Source organism: Hippoglossus hippoglossus, chromosome 18 (genome assembly GCF_009819705.1).
Source record: "Hippoglossus hippoglossus isolate fHipHip1 chromosome 18, fHipHip1.pri, whole genome shotgun sequence".
NCBI classification, from domain to species: Eukaryota; Metazoa; Chordata; class Actinopteri; order Pleuronectiformes; family Pleuronectidae; genus Hippoglossus; species Hippoglossus hippoglossus.
The window spans coordinates 2,279,209-2,297,594 of record NC_047168.1 but is presented as its reverse complement, the minus strand read 5'-3'; the positions used below and the strand labels follow the sequence as shown (position 1 = coordinate 2,297,594).

General features: G+C 41.3%; 1 protein-coding gene across 10 annotated transcripts in view; it reads right to left on the bottom strand.

The window, feature by feature from the left end:
- ank2b (ankyrin 2b, neuronal) overlaps positions 1–17,988 on the bottom strand; it is a 75,698-nt gene extending 57,710 nt beyond the window's left edge. For 8 of the 10 annotated variants that reach the window (XM_034615067.1, XM_034615070.1, XM_034615072.1 and 5 more), the window contains exons 1-6: positions 17,806–17,987; positions 11,177–11,278; positions 5,091–5,189; positions 3,421–3,519; positions 3,174–3,272; positions 2,341–2,526 (exon numbers count right to left, since the gene is read on the bottom strand). In XM_034615067.1, the coding sequence (XP_034470958.1) occupies positions 2,341–2,526; positions 3,174–3,272; positions 3,421–3,519; positions 5,091–5,189; positions 11,177–11,278; positions 17,806–17,946 (726 nt within the window). In that variant the 5' untranslated portion in view covers positions 17,947–17,987. Of the gene's footprint in view, positions 1–2,340; positions 2,527–3,173; positions 3,273–3,420; positions 3,520–5,090; positions 5,190–11,176; positions 11,279–17,805 lie in introns of all 10 variants that reach the window. The other 2 variants (XM_034615069.1, XM_034615075.1) reach the window with 2 other exon arrangements.
- Between the last annotated feature and the right edge of the window lie 398 nt (positions 17,989–18,386).

The following is an 18,386-nucleotide window of genomic DNA, read 5'->3' as shown; positions in this document are numbered from 1 at the left end:
CTGATGTGTGAGCGGACCACTTTAGATGTCACTGGACTTTTGTCTCACAGTATTTGATAAGAACGGTGCCGTTGTGTGAGAACACTTGGTGTTTTTATCTCTATATGTGTGTGAGTGCGACTGAACATGCTGCCATTTTGGGCCATTCTCCCGTGGGCCTTCCTTATGACTCATAAAGAGGAGGGCTGCATCGCAACAGCTGAACAAATATGGCATTATTCTACATTCATGCATATACCCTGTGTTTTGTTACACAACAACATAATTGCAGCTACTGTAGACTCATTACTTAACATTAAGGACTGTGTAGTGCAGTAAATAGTGTTTCATTTTATCACCTTCACTCCAGCCACGTCACTTTAATCCACTATCCGGTATCAGAGAAACAGTCACAACGGAAATATTTCACTCCAATATTGTCCGTTAACTGTGTGTTCTAACCAATACCGGATTGTCACCTAGAACCCTTCCCCTCCCAACAACCATCAAACAATATTAGAAACAACCCCCACCCCACTGGTTGACATGCAGCCTTAGATATCGCCGCCATACAACCTGCAGACAGTGGCACACTCCATGCAGTGGACAGTGCTACACTTAGACACCGGTGCAGCAATGTGGGAAGGGGTGATGGGGGAGAAGTGTGTGAGTGGTAGTTGCATTTTCGAGAAAGAAAGGACAAGAGAGGGAGAAACCCAGTTAGTAGCAGGACCAGGAGTGACGTGGCAGGCACACACACACTGGATGAGAGAGAGAAGTACAGGAAGAGAGACACAGAGAGATGCACAGACAGACTTATGGACACACAAAGGCAACTTCATGGGAAAAGGTCCCCACGACAAGTAAGTGTCTTCTGTCAAACACTACATCAGAGACATCGGCAACCGTACTTACACCTGCTGTAATTGGTTTGCTTGGTATCTGGATATTTTATCTGGACAAGAAAAAACTTGATCTGGATAAGAAAACAACTTTCTATCATGATATCCATAATAGCGCAATCACAATAGTTTTGCGAAGGATGAAGACAAGAGGCAACTTCCCATCCCCTTATGGCTGATGCCTCTGGTTTTTCTTTGTCTCTCCCAGACCAAACAGTTGTTGCCATGATTTAAGCTTTGGTGCTCTGTCTGTCTAACCCTAACCCTAACCCTAACCCTAACCCCCCCTATCACTAAGTCAAGTGCTGTGTCACAACTGAGCTTACAATACCTTCTATCAGCAGTTAAGGGAGCTGTATGGGTAAAAGCAACTGATTCCGTCAGTGATTATCACAGATCTTCATTTAGCTCAGTTAGCTCAGGTTGAATATTCAGATTCAGCCTTAAAGTTTTATTCAAACACATACTAAATACCTTTGGACTGTTGGTAGGATTCAAAATGTGAACAGTGGACTTCAGAGTCAAAGTCACATGCTTGGTTAACCAAATTGTTCGCCTGACCTCCTCCTCTAAGACGTTTTGTAGCACTCTAACAACATCCCACTACTTCTTTCTCTGACCCTGTCTTTATTGGCTAATAGGCCACAAGAAGCTGCTTTTCAGGAAACCCAAAACCTCCTTAATCTTGATCCTTTGACTTGCAGTACTACACTGTACTACAATACTGGAAGTGTGGGCAAAAGGTGTATCTCTGTGTGTACAAATATTGTCATCTATGGCGTTAGAAACATGGTACCAGCAATAGTGACCTTAACAACTCAGATAGAAAGATACAAAGAAATGTCCCCAATGTGGTCAGGACTATCTTTCTGCTATGGGTAGAAATTTTAGTTGTGAACAGAAACATCAAGACCATGGGCAGGAAGGATCGTCATCCTTTTGGGCTGACAGATCATAATGGTCGGTACAAACTCATGTTACTAGCAGTAATGTGGTTATCACAGCACAGCCCACACATGAAGTCCACACTATTGTAATGTAACATCACCTTCCATGATATTGTTCAACTGTTGTCTATTGTCCACCTACTCACCTACTTTGCATGATGAAATAAAAGGAGACCCTGCTACTGTTAAAGATAGTTTTGAATGGGAAAGAACATCAACAGATTGTAGATCAAGAGGATAATGTATCCAGATACAAATCAGATTTTAACAGCAGATGTAAACAAGGTGTTTCCATCAAAAGTCTCATATAGGACAATTGGCTGAACCCCAGTGCAAAGCCATTGAAACCAAGGAAGCCCGACCTGTTTTCCAGACTTCTTAATTCTGTACCTCAAATTTCACAAGAGGGAAACTCCTTCAGTATGGACACACCGGCACAAACATGTAGCGTCACGTTAGCTGGACTCCCACACATACGAGCTCTTTTGAGTCAAACAGTGAGACAGACATACCTTGGACTGGACATCGGCGTTGTGGTCATTCTGGAGGAGCAGGGCCGCCGACTTGGTATCATCCTTGCGAGCGGCAATATGCAAGGCAGGCAGGCGGACCTTGCCTTTAGTATCGTTCTCCAGTAAGACAGAAACGACCTGGTTGTGGCCCTGCTGGAGGGCGATGGCCAGAGGGGTGAAGCCGTCCTGGACGAGGGAGGACAGGGAAGAAAAGGACAAAAAAAAGAGGATTACCAAGATCTCATTTTTTAAAAACGACTTAATTTGGGAATCTTGAGTAAAACCTCCGAACATTGGACCTGAAAGCCATTTAATGAGAGTTTATACTGTAAATGATCTAATGGCCAAATACTTTTACCTGGTAGTTGGATAATCAGTGCAACAGTCATGCCATACTCACCACTCACACGCTTTTATTTTGCTCACTAATGAGCCGACGTGAATGAAACTGCATGTTTGCCACAGTAGAGTTTCTTTTTCGCTTATGGTCAAAACAATGCTTTTTAGCCGTGACACTTTGTTTAGACATCCATGGTCATGGTTCCGATGCAAATAACTTTTGGTTATCTCACAATCACTGGATAGATTGCGCTGACATTCATTTATTCATTCAATCATTCAGAGGATGAATCCTAATGACTTTGGCGATGACCCTCATAATATTAACATGTCAGATACTATTATTCACAATACTATTAAAATAACATGAGAGTGAAATAATGACATTCCCATCAGCCTATCTACGCCATGCTCTGCTAAGTACGTAACTATTTGGCAGTGATGCAGTTTACTGTAGCAGGATGAGATCATCAAAACACACACAGTACACTCACCTCGGTAGCAGTGCTCTGGTTGCCTCCATTTTCCAGAAGGTATCGCACCACATCCATGTGATTCTCCTGAGCGGCCATGTACAAGGGAGTGAATCCATTCTACAGCACAGAGACAAGTACGTCAGGTTAACAGATATACTGCTAGTTATGGAAAAGCAATCTCACACATCATCAACAAAACACGGCCCAAAATAAAGCCATGGCTCTTTAACATGATACCGATGACACCATGACTGCAGAGGCTCACCTGAGACTGAGAGTTGATGTCCGCCCCTCGTTTGATCAGGATCTTCACTACTTCAACCTGACCAGCGAGAGAGGCTATGTGAAGTGCTGTGTTTCCCTTCTGGATAAACAGAAAACACAAAAGAACAGTTACTACAGGCACTGCATGTCATATCCACAGTTCAACCTTATTAAAAGATCATTATTACTATAATTATTACCTTATTAAAGGTAAAAGGAAAGAGCTGAACTTATATCTCTGTCCAAAGACATTTGTTAGTTTATGACTCTAAAGTAGGGGGAAAAGTTATATTCTCCAAAACTGCTGTTTCTAACCGAGTTACACACACATATCTTTTTAAGAACTAATGTAATGTAATATTTTTCAATTTAATTCCCTGAGTGTCTCCTGAAAATATTCAAAGCCCCAATGAAATCCTCACACCTCTGCACTTGCTTAACTGCAGCGTGGTACGTGTTGCATTTTGGAGCAACACCAACATTCAAAGCACTGGAACCCCTTTCAGTAATGAGTCGACCTTCTCTAATTGCAGGTGTCACAATGATTGGCATTTTTTAAACATCAATCCTCTATGTTTATAACTCCACTCTACATATCACTTTCCTTGAGTGCTGCCCTTTCTCAATCCCTTCAATCTAAATCATCTAGAAGCATGTTTTGCTCAATGATTGATGTCAGTCCTAAACCTGGTCCTGATCTGCACAAAAAGGTCATGCTGCCTTCAGCCTGTACAATTATTTCCAAATATGTTTGAAAACTGCCACCAAAATGATTATATTCTCAATATCTCCCAGTCCATTTCTGTCATTGATGTCCGTCATTAAACTGGTTCTTTTGGTGGCCAAAGAACCAGTTTAATGATTCACTTTACCTTTGCAGCCACCATAAATAACACAATATAAATCTTTACAATGATTATACAAAACACAGAACACCCACATTGAGTAGGAGCTCAGAAAGTCCAAATGATTTCCTTTCCTAACCACTATTCCTTATCCCCAATGAATTGCATTACGAGAAGCAGCAAGGAGCTAGGAAAGGTGAACCACGGCGCGGAGAAGATCAACTTTATTTGTATACGCACAAAATGTGCGGTACTCTGTGTTGTGGGCTGTGCGCTGACAGTTATAATATAGTTTCTTGACCAAAACAGAAAAGATCATTTTAATTCATACAAAGGAATCATTTACTCATTCGTTCCTCACATAAATTACAAAAACATAGATTTAATGGAAAATGAAAATAACACAAAAAATAAGATAATAATGTGAGGGATATACGTTTTTGTACAGTGACACAGAATCGAGATGCATCTTCCATGTGTACGTACAGTCATTGGCTGTGTCCCTTCACGATTCTCAATAAAACAGAAACACAGTAGTTTCTCTTGTAAGCAGACACTGGGATCATCACCTGACATGACTTTTAGTGACCTAGACCTGTTATTGTCGTTATCCTTTCTTCATTAATGTGAAGATCAATCACAAGTCCAGCCTTTTTCTTTATCAATCATCTTAATAATTTTTTTTTCATCAGCTATGCTTCCAGTTAGTAGAGTAAACCATATCATGATGACAACCCTGATTGACACCAGAAGTAGCTCTATATGAAGCAATTTCTTTACAGGTGCTAAAGTTTCCTCAGTGGGAAGCTGAGATACTGTATCTTACCTTCGTGGCTGAATCGACCGCTGCACCTCTGTCCAGCAGTTCCTGGACCAGATCCACATGGCCCTCCTTGGCTGCCAGATGCAGTGCATTAAGACCATTCTGGAAAAAGAGGAGTGACAAAAGGTTAATCCTAAAAAGAAAGGTCCTGAACGACAAAGTACAAAGACAGATCCGAGTGGAAAGAGAAGGGTTTACCTCCCCGTCCAGGTCCATAACTATCTGAGCCTGTCTTCATTTCTGTTTATTTCAATCATTTCCATCTTTTGATCATGTGAGCTGCTGTCCTTCTCTCTTACTGAAGGGATAGACTGAAATATCAAAGCTGGATGTCAAAGTTGGGTGAGATGTTGTGCCATGTTATGTTGTTATGGAGCAGAGCCGGTTCTGGGTATGAAGTTATAAATAGTTGTGTGTGTGCACGCGCTTGTGTGTGTGTGTGTGTGTGTGTGTTGTCAGGTCAAACAAACATCCACCTGTTTCCCCCCCAAGGTGCTGTGCTCTGAGCTGTCTTGATGTTAATCATTTATTTAGGGCTGAACCAATAAATAAATATGGAGGATATGATCTAAAATGCCATAAGAACCAGACAAATATAGTGACAAATATTTGTTGGGTTTTGGGGCTAATTAACACGAATACAGATACTGTCAACAAATGACAACTACTTGACATGATAAAGGTTTCATAGTGGTACAGGGATGTTTGAAGTTTCAGGCTGTAAATCACGTATGGACTCTATTAATATCTGTATTAGGCTCTTGAGTGTCATGTACTGATTGGTTGGCAGGGAGTAGGGAGGGTGGGGGTTGCCCTGCTGAGAGACAAGAAGCTAGAAAACTGAGTGAATGCAACACAACTGTAAATGGTCGGTCTGTATATAGCGCTTTTCTAGTCTTGATGAAAAACTGTTTACAAGGTACGTGTCTGTGAAGATTAGGCAACACAAGCAATTCCAGTTGCCTGTTTATGGGAAGGCTTTAATAAAGTTCACTTTAACAAACGATGTAAACAGTAGCAATATTGTTAATGTATAGTTTTGTTTTTCTTTGCCACTTGAGAGCATAGAAAAAGCTTGAAATTCTACATTTACCGTGTCATCTTATTGAGTTCTGAAAGCCAAACAAATTGTTGTTCCGTTTTCAGCCCCCTGCCTTTTTGAGGAGTTGGATGGAGCTGCAAAGTGCTAATGCCAAGTGACCAAATAACCTTTCAGTAGTCCAAAGCATTAGGCAGCAGTTTAAAAAGAGCTGCTGAACTGATATGTAATTTCCTCCTGGACTGGCAGAATAACACTCATCACACAGCCCCCTGGGGCCGTGATCCCACAGGACTCCCACGGTCCCTACAGAGGCACCCTGTGGGATCCCAGAGACACTGAACATCATCTGACTGCGCTTGAGTTTTCACAGCCTTGAAGTATCCCACAGCTGGCAGGAGGCATCTGTTCAGCAGCAGAGCAGAATATATGTTCCAGCTAAGTCCTGCTGTTTTTGGATCAGTTGACATGCTCATGCAACTTCTTACTTTCAGCTGGCCTCATGTATCATATTGTGTTATGAATCCTTGACATTTACAAAAAAGTTATTTTTAAATATGTATTTGAAGCCAAGTATCTCTATGAATTCATTAAAATTAGCTAACATATAGCACTGTAGCTCTAATTACAAAAAAATATGTATATATATATTTGACCACCCTATAGTAAATGTATTGCATATTGATTACTCACAATTTCAAACTAATGGATTCTCTGTTTGGAGAAACCGGCAGATGGGTAACAAATGAGAGGAAACACAAACGTACCACCACCACCGCATGCTGCCAGAACAACTTTAATGTGTCTTGGCACTCTTACTTTACAATTTGAACTCGACTGAAGGGATGTAACACCATTCTCCCAAAACACACTCCCTCATTCTGTGTTTTGTTGATGGTGGAGGAGGGCGCTGTTAAACACGTCCAAAATTTCACATTGATGATCATTTGATTTGAGGTATGGTGAATGCAAAGGCCAAGACATATGATCCACATTATTTTCATACACATCAAACCATTAAGTGACCACCGTCTGCCTTATGGATGGGGACACTGTCAACCTAATTTTTCCGGTTTTCCCTTTCATTTGTCACCCATCTGTAGTGTTTAACATATTTAGGCACTTCTGAACACACATAACGCTAAGGGTCCTATTTATCTTTGTACAACCCCTCTGCTGCGACCTCCATTCCCCATCAGGAAGCTACTAGCCCCTTTATCATGCACCATGCCCCTGTCCACCCACTCCTCCATCCAATATATCTGTTACCTCATTCTGTCAGCCCTCATATGAGCACAATCACTCAGGAGACGTTTCCCAATTATCTGTTACATCCAACCCACCAGTAATTTTCTTGAAATTGCAAGTGTGATGTGGTGAAAATTGACTTAAGCAGCGGTGGAGTCGTGTCAGGGAGTGACGAGGTTATATTGGCTCATTGGCACAATAATACATTCATACACATTACACACGCGGGAAAAGTTCAGAATCTCTTTCACAAGATCTGAAAAGGAAGTTTTAGTTGACATTTTGTTTTTATATAAGGGTGACTACTTTAAACGGCTACTTTCCTCGATTCACAGAAACTCCAGTAACATAGGATTATGCCATTTTGCTAGTTAACCCTTTGGACCCTTAGCTAAAACAGTCGCTAAAAACACACATTTTATTTTATTTATTAATTAACATAAACATTTTTGAATGCTTATGGTTAAGATATATTGTTTAGTTAAAGTTTCCGTTTTTATTTTATTCTGCTGCCTGAGGGCAAATAATCTCTGCTTCACAACATTTATCAGCTAAGAAAATGTTGCTAAAGATAATGTACTAGGGAACAACTTTCTAGTTAAACATCCCAAAAAATGAGAAACAGTCCCTGCTAGAAAAACCAGCATAGACTAGCATATCTGGTTAACTGCTTGACCAGCATAATACATGCTAGTTACTAGCAATGCAAAAATATAGTGTGCAGATCACATGGGATGGGATAATGGTGAAACATCTCTAAAATCAAGACAATACTGTTGAACCAGCTCCATGTGCAGGTAGACCAGCACAGTTATGGTGGTCCACCAGCTAAACCAGCACCAAACCAGTCCTGCCCAGCTTAGATCAGCATGGAAACAATAATGGTATATGTTGGTTTTGAGCAGGGTTAGCATTTATGTGGAGAGACATTTTTGTCCTCCTTAAGCTTAAGTCTAAAAGACACTCTTCTCTGAGCTCTGCTTTGGCCTCCACCATGGTCTAGTATGAGCTAGTCGATAGCTGTGTCTGTCTGTTTAATGGTGCTAGACAGCTAGATGTCAGTATGTTTATCAGAGATTGTTTTTTTTTTTACTGAAAACAGCGCCCTACTGCTGGAAACAATGTTGTTAAGAATTTGATTTGTGGTCCAGCAAACCAAAAGAATCCTAAATATATGTTAAAACACTCAATAGGACTGCGGATATCTACAGAGTTGAGTTGTAATTATCTGTTTCTTTTGGTCAGTCACATGTCATACTGCCTTTTTATTGTTAATATAGTGCACATGTAAAAGTGACTGATGACATATACCTCATGGTCAGTGAAAAACTGATTTAGAAGAGCTTTAAGTTAGATTTTACCCTGGAGGATTTTTATCTCTGCACAAAGTTAAATGGTACGGTGTGAGTCGAAAATACATTAGCTTATCGCTTGCTGGATATATTACAGCAGGGAAACAGGAAAGTTCCCTGGGTATCAAAAAGCATTTACTAGTCAGACAAGTACTTCCTCACTGTAATGGAGTCATTTAGGTCCCTTGGGGGTCAACCTGCATGCTAGGCATCCTGTAAGTTTTGACTGATGTTACAAGGTCTCATATGTTTGCTCATATACGTGTTTAAGTGAGACGAGAATCTCAAGGTGTTCTCATGGTCAAACATCAGTGACTCTGTAACCACCAGTCTGACATTGCTCTGTTCAGAAGGGGCGTGTTAGAATTTAAAAAAACTACATTTCTCATCTTGATGGATGGCCTGCCCAACTATTAATGTGCCCACAACAACATTGGCTATCATCACTGATCACTGAAGTCCACAAGGAAATCCTGTACATGCCAGTGTTTCATTTTAAAAACATGTGATTAATGCAAATGCCATTTTTCAACATGCATATTTTCCACAGAGATTTATCAGAAGGAAGTGGGAAGAGTTGCTTTGACTACTCCCTTGATGATTGTATCCCTGATGAATCTTTGTTCAATAACATTATATGCAAGTTTTGTTACTGGGGAATATTATGTGCCTTATTACATGGATGTGTCATTGCTGAGCTAGATCTGTCATTCTTTAGTTGAAATATTAACTGAGGTTCTAACGTGGGGTAAAAATATTCTGCCTGTAGTGATCTCAACAAATTAAAAGCATCAGAAGGACCTGTTCATACCTCAGGACTCAATGAGGTCAGACTGTACATGAATGTGGAGTAAAACCTTCTTCTACACTGATGTCCACTGTGTACGCTGTCCTTCACATTCTCATATTGCACAAGCTGACCTCATCAATGACGTTTGAACAGTCCTGTAGAGATCATCTTGGGGGATACGTGTTGCCTCGGAGATGGAGAGAGATCGACCCAGTCTGTATAGTTTGGATTTCTCATCAGCCAAAAAGGCCCAGGAGGTGCTTTGCAGCCGTGCCCCAGTTCGAGACAACAACACATTTGGTCATTTCGAACAGTAATGTCACAAGGAGTCACAAGAGGTGCCAGGTGTGAACAGGCGAGCTTGGAGCTGTTCACTTGGGAGCAGATCAACCAAGGTCGGTGTTAAGGTCAGGTATGAACTGGGCCTGAGTGCAGACACTCCCTTGCACTGTCCATCACAGACACCATCACTAATTTGCAATAACTGAAAGGTCAAACTTTGTGAGAGGCATTTGAGTAAATTCTTAAAGAAGATTTTTGCTGATTGTTATTGCGTTTTTTCACTTTCACCAAGTAACACCACATAGTCATGTTTCAGACATTCAAGACTTTGACTAAAATGTTCTTGTCAGTGGGACGGAGATGTAGCTGGAGAGAAATACAAAAACACTGGTGCCCAAAATATCTTCAAGGGCACAAGCAATCAGGGCACATCAAGTGACAACAAAAACGTCTCCACGCAACACAGAGCCTCGAGCAAATGTCATATTTCCACCCCATGTGACATTTGTTTACGGGGCTATTCACTGTGACTGTTGCCAGCACAGGACTGCTAACATCCTATCAGCTTTCAATGGCTGGAATGTTAATGGGCTTAGAGGAGACAAGATAATGACTAGAACTAAATAAAGAAACTCCCAGTGATCAAACAATCCCCTACAGGAATAGAGCCAGTTTTTTAATAAAACAATTATAATAATATGTGTTTCCGTGTAGATTAAAAGGGGGCAACATACGCACATTAGCCAATAATACATTCTGTGATGTGTTAAAGAATATAGTGAAATTATCTGTTTTCTAATAGAGCATTCATGTTTGTCAGTTATGTACATAATGATCCACATTTGACTTATTATACATCGCATCTATGTGAAGCACTATTCTCTATGAGAAGGGGCAATTTGGGGGTCAGTATCTAGCCCAAGGACACGTTGGCTCCTATAGGAAGCAGTTTGCGAACATAAACAAAGGTAATATGTCAAATGTTGCGTTTCCAGCTGATTCTTCTGGCCAGTCTTGGCCAAAAAGTCAGTATGTGCACTTTTAAGGAAGTCACAACAATCAGCACTGTGCTAGAAGTTAATGTGTGCACCTTTAGTTTTCTCTGCACTCGCCCCCTTTGCAAAAACTGAAAAAATCATTACATTTGGACTTTGACTAGCAAGGAACTTGGATTCTGATTCTATTCAAGTGAGGGAGGAGGGGAACTATTGAAGGACTTCTATTGAAGTCAATTTTTATAGAATAGTGTGCTGATAAGGATGCCTTACAGCATGCAAGTACCATTTCCTTAAAGTTGCTACTGTTTGTTTCTTCATATTGTACAATCCTAACTATGTGACATGTGAGTGTAAGTTGGCGTTGTACTGTTGTCTCCTACCTGATTGCACGTGCTGATGTCCACTCCTCCTTTCAGGTATTCCAAAACCTTGTCGATGTTCCCTGCTCTTGCTGCTCGCAGGAAACTGGTGTTACTGTCCGACTGGAAGAGAGAAAGAGATCAATTATATATTCATCTTTTTAATACACAAAGCACATTTACATTTTCTCATTGGTTGTCATTTAGAGACAACAGAATGGTTAACCGCACTGTGCATAAATAAGTCACTTTCTCCGACCCCCCACAGATATCCCTGATTTAATTGCTTTTAAATGAAAAGTGTAATTGTCCTGACTTGGTAGTGAAAAGCCATTAACATGACATCAAATCAAACCCAAGAAGGCAAAATCTTATTTAAAACAATCGCAAATCCTCAACAAGAGAGGGGTGTTTTGTGAACAGTGGAAATGATCTGCTCTAATAAAGTGAGTTAATCTCTCTGAAAGACACAAGTCGATCCTCAAGCTTGTCAAATAAGTAATTATTATAGGCTCCTGGTATTCTCGATGCAGAAGTTTACAGTTTCTTCTGGTGATTCAACCTCAAGCAAATGGTGACTGTGTCCCACAAGGATCCATTTTCGGACCTCTTCCGTTTTAATATTCATATGCTTCATGTATGTTCAATCACAAACCACACAGCATTGCAGAATGACACCCGATCGTACCACATTCTACATAATAGTTTCTCCCAATGGCACAAGTACTGAATTCCACACTGTTCACTGTTCCATCTCAAATTCAAAAGATCTCAAATTGCGTGTCATAAAATATCTTTCAACATGTCACTCAATCCATCTCCACTGGGTACCAGAATGTCACAATATTCACTTTTAGAATAAGATAGAAAGCCTTTATTGTCATTTTATGGTGAAACAACAAAATATAAAGAATAGATCTAGAGTGCAGTATGTACAGTTATGCAACCAAATGTTGTAACTTAACTATAAAGACGACTGTTTTAGAATATTAGAATATTATCAGCAAAAATTGTGCATTGATGATTAAATATAGCTTTTTCTAAGTGCACAATAATGTGTTTGTCCCTCAGTGGGAAAGAACGTGTGCCCTGTCTGTGTTTGGATGCTGAGTGAGCTGGAGTTGGAAACAGACCAGGACTGCAAGGAGGTAGAATGATTCAGCATTTTCCTCTTGATGCCTTCACTAAAGCTAAATCCTGGCGCACACACAGCTTGTTCAAAGCTCCCAGCTCTGTGCTCCTGCTGTGGAAAAACACTGTGTGATGCTTATTTTTACTTCAGTCAGACTGCGCTACGAAGAGGTCAGAGGTCACACACAGAAATACTGCAGCACCACACTGGAACTGTTGGGGACTCACTGTCTTGCTCATGGACACTTCCGCAAAGTCAGTTTTTCAGCTGAGGAACGGCCTCTCAAGGGCATGTTTTGCCTCTGACAATCAAGCTTTTCAGAAATGACACTTTAACTTTGGTCTGCCTTTATGTTCATCACCTGTAAACCTGCACCCATTTTGTCAGAGATCAGAGATGAAGATGCAGCACTGACGATGTACAAAACAAGCACTAACACTGCAGCACTGATGTCTTTTCAGTAACATAATAATAAAACTGGTCCGGTGTCTGTGGCTGCAGTCAAGGCTGCTCACTGATTGCTGCAGAGAACTGCACTGCATCACTCACAGTCACACTCAGCTACTGGAGCTTCCTGCAGCACTGACACAATCACCTCAAAGGCCCATGCTGCTTTTGGATTATTTCAGTCCAAGAGTGTGTAGGTTTACAGTAAGAAAGTGCCTGATCAGCATGGCAGTTTAGTTTAGATGAAGCTAGGCTGCTTTTATTTATGTGCTTAGCTTAGCTTAACGTCCATGCCTAGTGCCTGCTTGCAGAAGAACAAATCTGATATTCACGGTGGCCCTGAGAGCTCAACGCACTGCAACTTAAGAAAACACATGCAAGTAGACAAAACACAAGCAAAGTAAGAAAACATCTTCATCAATTTGACAACACAACACAACACATTACGCACAACACAACACAACACAACACATTACAGAAACGCGCTGCAATTACAGAAAACGTTTGTTGTGTTGTCAAATTGATGAAGATGTTTTCTTACTTTGCTTGTGTTTTGTCTACTTGCATGTGTTCTCTTAAGTTGCAGTGCGTAGGTATTTTATTTGGCTTTTAAAGCTGTATTCAGCAGCTTATTTTAATTGTCATTTACTTCATTCAATTTGTTCCTGACTGTCTTCCTCCCTCCCAGCTTGCCCTCTTTGTTTCTGCAACTTGTAAATTCCCCCTCATGGTAGTTTGTCAAGGCTGAAATAGAGAAAGAAACCAACCATCTCCCGCTCAATTAAAAGGAAAATAAAAACAATGAAGTCCTGTAGAGACTTGCTCATGCCGCCTCGTACATGTTCTCACAGAGTTGGCCTTGTCCTACAGCAGCACTGCACAAAGCAGCCATTGCCACGATCAAGCTGTCTGACAATATCCTCACATTGCCCTCCGAGCCGCCAAGTCACATTATGCAAGACCTTGCCTTAATCATCCTTCAGCAACTGGCAGGTTGCTATAGTGACACTTGGACCAACAGGACTCTCAGACAAGTGGAGCTTTTGAAAGGGCAGAGAAGAAGTTAACATCGGAGAGAAAGGGAGGATTGAGGCAGCGAGCTTCCTACAGAAATAGTTTCATAACTCCTGGTTTATAAGCAGCTTAGTCTGTTTGTCTCTCTTTGATGAATGTGCACTACACATGAAGGTCGTGTTCGAGTGAGTTGGCAAGAAATAGAGGAAGAAATAAAAAAATAAAACGAAAATAAAGGAACCGTACAGGGATGAAGGTTATTGCGTTTTTACTTCACAACTAAAAAGGAAGGTTTCAGAATGCAGTTGGAATCATTGAAACAAAAAATGGGGCTGATAAAATGGACTGTTAAACATCAACCACATATAATGGTATCATATGAGCCCCTTCTATTGCAATCTGTTCCTGCTGGTGTCTAGACATTACTTCAAGACTTGATCAAACCTGCCAAGCGTGACAAATCACCGCCCCTAAAGCTCCCCCGCCAACACATTTCCATCAAACATTAATTTACAACGTCACTGTCTTCATCTGTGGAGTGAGAGGAGGGCTATCAATAATGCACAACCATCCCCAAATCATCCCTAACACACACACACACACACACACACACACACACACACACACACACACACACACACACACACACACACACACACACACACACACACACGCACACACACACACACACACACACACACACACGCTTTGTAAGGGACAGGTGCCCATGCAGACTGAGAGCATCCTCGCCCCTCCCAGTTACCACGGAGATAAGCACTGCCCTCTCTGGAGGTAGCCATGACAACATGCTCTTCTGTCTTGCAAAGTAGGCACAGACAATATAATGGGTTTGGACTCCTGAAGCCTTGCCTGTAAGGGATATGATCAGCGTGGAACTCATGTGTAAGATACAGAGTAACAAACTACCATGGGTGACAAATTCTACAGGACACATGCTAAAAGAAAACTAAAGATCCACAGCCTTTTCCCGGAGCTTTCAGGAGCATCTCAACAGCCCTGGACCTACAAATAGAGGAGTTTGCACAGTGAATCTAAGTGTTTCTCTTCTTTTTGAAAATATGAAAGTTTAAGTTCATTCTTGACCATGTAAACAGTTGTTTGAAAAAAATAATTGAATGGTCACAGAGGCAATGAGATGCATTTAGCTGATATAAACCTTTTTTTACTTCTTATCCTTTATGGGTAGTGGTACCCTTCCCCACAATTATATGAATCTTTGACTTACAGACATTTCACACTGTGTATATAGAGCTTGTATCTCAAACGGACATATCTGGAACTACAGTTCAGTGACTCTTGATACATTCGCTGCATTCACCCTCCCTGTGATTCCATCACCTTCATTAACATTACGATCAATGTCAGCTGACCTGCATACATACAGCAGCACCAGCCCTTGGAGGACAACTTAGGAAATGGTCTGTTTCAAGCCAATCAGAGCTCTCCTTGAGGACCTATCAGCAGAGGGTCCATCAGTGCAAGATCTGGAGGATTATTTGATTCAGCTAAATTTAGAAGATAAAGTACGATGGGGAAACATACAAGCTTTTATAAACCTTTCCCTATAGCTGCACCATATGCTGTATGTGGGCTGTAAAACGTTCAGTACATATACATTATGTAAGGATTGTTATGTAAGAAACAAACTCCTTTCGTACTCAGTAGAATGTAGTTTTTACAGTATTCTGCAAAGGACACACTTTAAGAAACATCCTGCTCGGACATATGACAAGGCTTTTAAAAAAATAATCCACTTCAAAACTGATTAAAGCTTTTATTACTCGATTTGAAGTATTAACTCAATCAGGATGAGGTAAAATCTAAATAAGTTGTATTTATCACTTTTAAGTAGGATATGGTAAGAACTGTAAAGCTGCATGTGACTAACTCAGTGAGAGAAGGGGTCGAAGGTCACAGGTCAAGACGTGGAGCTCTTCAAAATAGACCATGTCTAAAAACAGAAGGCGTGTGGGTTTGTGTCTTAGAGAAGGAGGATTTTCACAAGTAAAATAATCATGAAACAGACAACTGTCCGAAATAGTAAACTCAACTAAATTCACGGTGAAGAAATGTGGGAGATGGTAAGGTGAGAGTGGTGATCACAAACAAAATGAACTACTGGCACGGCCGTGATTGTTTCCATCTTCATCAATAAACAGCAGTTTATTAATGTAATAATCCTTCAGTATAGGAGACAGGATAAGGATAAAGAGATCAATATGTCTGACCACATCACACACACTCGGAGACAATATCGCTGTTTGCACACCTCAGCCCCTTTTCTCACTACGTTTGTCGTTTTACAGAATTTTCTCTGTTTCTCCTCAAATCCTCCTCTCAGATAACAGATGTTTGGCTGGAACAGGAGATTACCACAGAGTGACAGGTCACTGCCTCCTCCTCCTTTACGATAAGAGCCGTCTGGACCCACATGCAAAGGTCACCGGCTTACACCAAGTAAAATATACGCTGCAACTTTCTCAGTTCTTAATGTTGATAGAGCGACATATGACAACTTTCAGGTAAATATGAAGGTGGAATTAGCTTTTATATTGCTTTTTTTTTCATTTCACCAGATCCGCACAAGACCTACAAGACCACAAGTTCATTTTGAGTTGAACTTTACTCGTTTCAAATTTAACTTAACCCTGGGTCATACAGCTATACACGTATAACTAATTATCGTGAGTCTGTATATTTTCTATCACCGTTGACCATTTTAAAAGGACAATCATACATTTTTGGATTTAGTCTTTATCCTCCTGGCTAAAATTTGCTTGAGATGATTAGCATGAGAGTAGAATTTAAAGTTATATGATGTCATTATATGATGTCCAAAACATGGGTTGACTGATAAGATCTCTGGGGCAGAAATAATACCTCCTGAACTTGTATTGGACCAGGGAGCACTGGAATGATAGGTGACATCTGAGAATGTGTCAACAAGTGGCTGCTCCTCTTCTCCATGGATATTGTTAACTATGCAGCTATAATAGCAACAAGGAGAGTGATCATCATGGAGTCACTAAGTCAGCAGTACACACACCCCCAGTCATTAAACTGAGGAAGTTGATGGAGGTGTACAGCTTGGACGTGGGAGGTGTTAGAAAGATCTAAGGCGGGAAACTACAACACAACCTGGACATATTGGCGTCCATGTACCCTCCAGGGTTATTTGTGTCCGCGTGTGTCTAGAACGTGTTGACTTTACTTTAACATCTCCAATCTGTTGATGTGATTTGAGACTTATTTGTGTTGCGGCGCAATTGATGGATATGAAGAAACAAGCTCCAGGACAGGCAGAAATTAAATATTGTTGGCCCATTGACATATATTTTTATACTGTAGTAAAAGTAAGACATTAAGACTCAGCAGCAGACTAAATGAGGGATATGTTTCGCCTTGTATTCCCAGTAGAAGTACAGCAGCAGCATGCTGCTAAAGTCATTACATTGCTTTCAAATTAGACACAAGAGTCCACACGCTGCTGTGCAGAGACACTTTAGGAACAAAAATGTCACACTGGCCTTTAAAGGGAGAAGAGTGAGCAACATGTGACCCCATGACACATATTTACACACCAAGACACACACACTCTGATGAAGAGAAGAAACCCTAAACACCTTGAAAATTTGTCAGATTAACACGTACTGCAAAGTAGAAATACTTATTCAGAAGTTATACACTTCAGTTCAATGTAGTGCTGTTTTCTCTGAGAGCAGAAAAATGTATCACCTCCATGCGAAGGCAGCTACTGTGAAAAGAAACAAAATACGCTGCAGTTGAGCAGCTTGTTAGTGACAGCTACACAGAACCCTGTCATCGAGGCTGTGACCAAAATAAAAATAACTCAAGATTTAAAAGCGACACCTGACACTGTCTCCCAAGTGCATCAAGCTTCCAGCTGAAAAAAAGTCACTCAAACTGGTCTCATCTGTACAAATCTCCTAAAATACCCCAAGTAGAGCAAGTCAGGACCGTCCCAGTTGCCTGAAATTGCACTGTCTGCTCTGCACCTGCCAGTGTTGGTTCTTACCACCATCAGTGGAGGCTGCTCAGGATAATGCTCCACACAGTAGTATTCTGGGGCAGGATTCTGGTCCAGGTTGGATTGGCTCCCTGTCGTCCTCAGGCCCTTGTCCGAGCCGCACACCTTACACATGGCCGTGTTGCCCATGATGCAAGGTATTCAGGTCTATCCCATCAGAGCGTAAGGAATCTAAGTGAGCATTTAATGAGTCTGATAATCCACTTCCCCAACCCTCCCCCTCAAGACCTTCCACGCTACCATGCGGGGGGGTGACCCCCTATGTCCCATCCAAACCTCACTCTTCCCTAAACCCTCAGCACAGCTCCATTCCCTGTTAGCCACTTGACTGGACTTGTGTCCTGTTACTACTGGCAGCACGGTGCTAGCGCTTCCTCGTTGCTAATGCCAACTCCCTGACCATTGACTAACATGTCCCCCCACTCCACCACCCCCCATCCCAGCTATTTTTACACCCACCAGCCTAGCAATGCATGCAGGGAGAGAGGAGCGAGGGTGGGCGGCATAGGGGTGGCATGCCAAAACAGGAAGGGGGAGGGGCCATCGTGGACACTACAAGCAGGGACTGA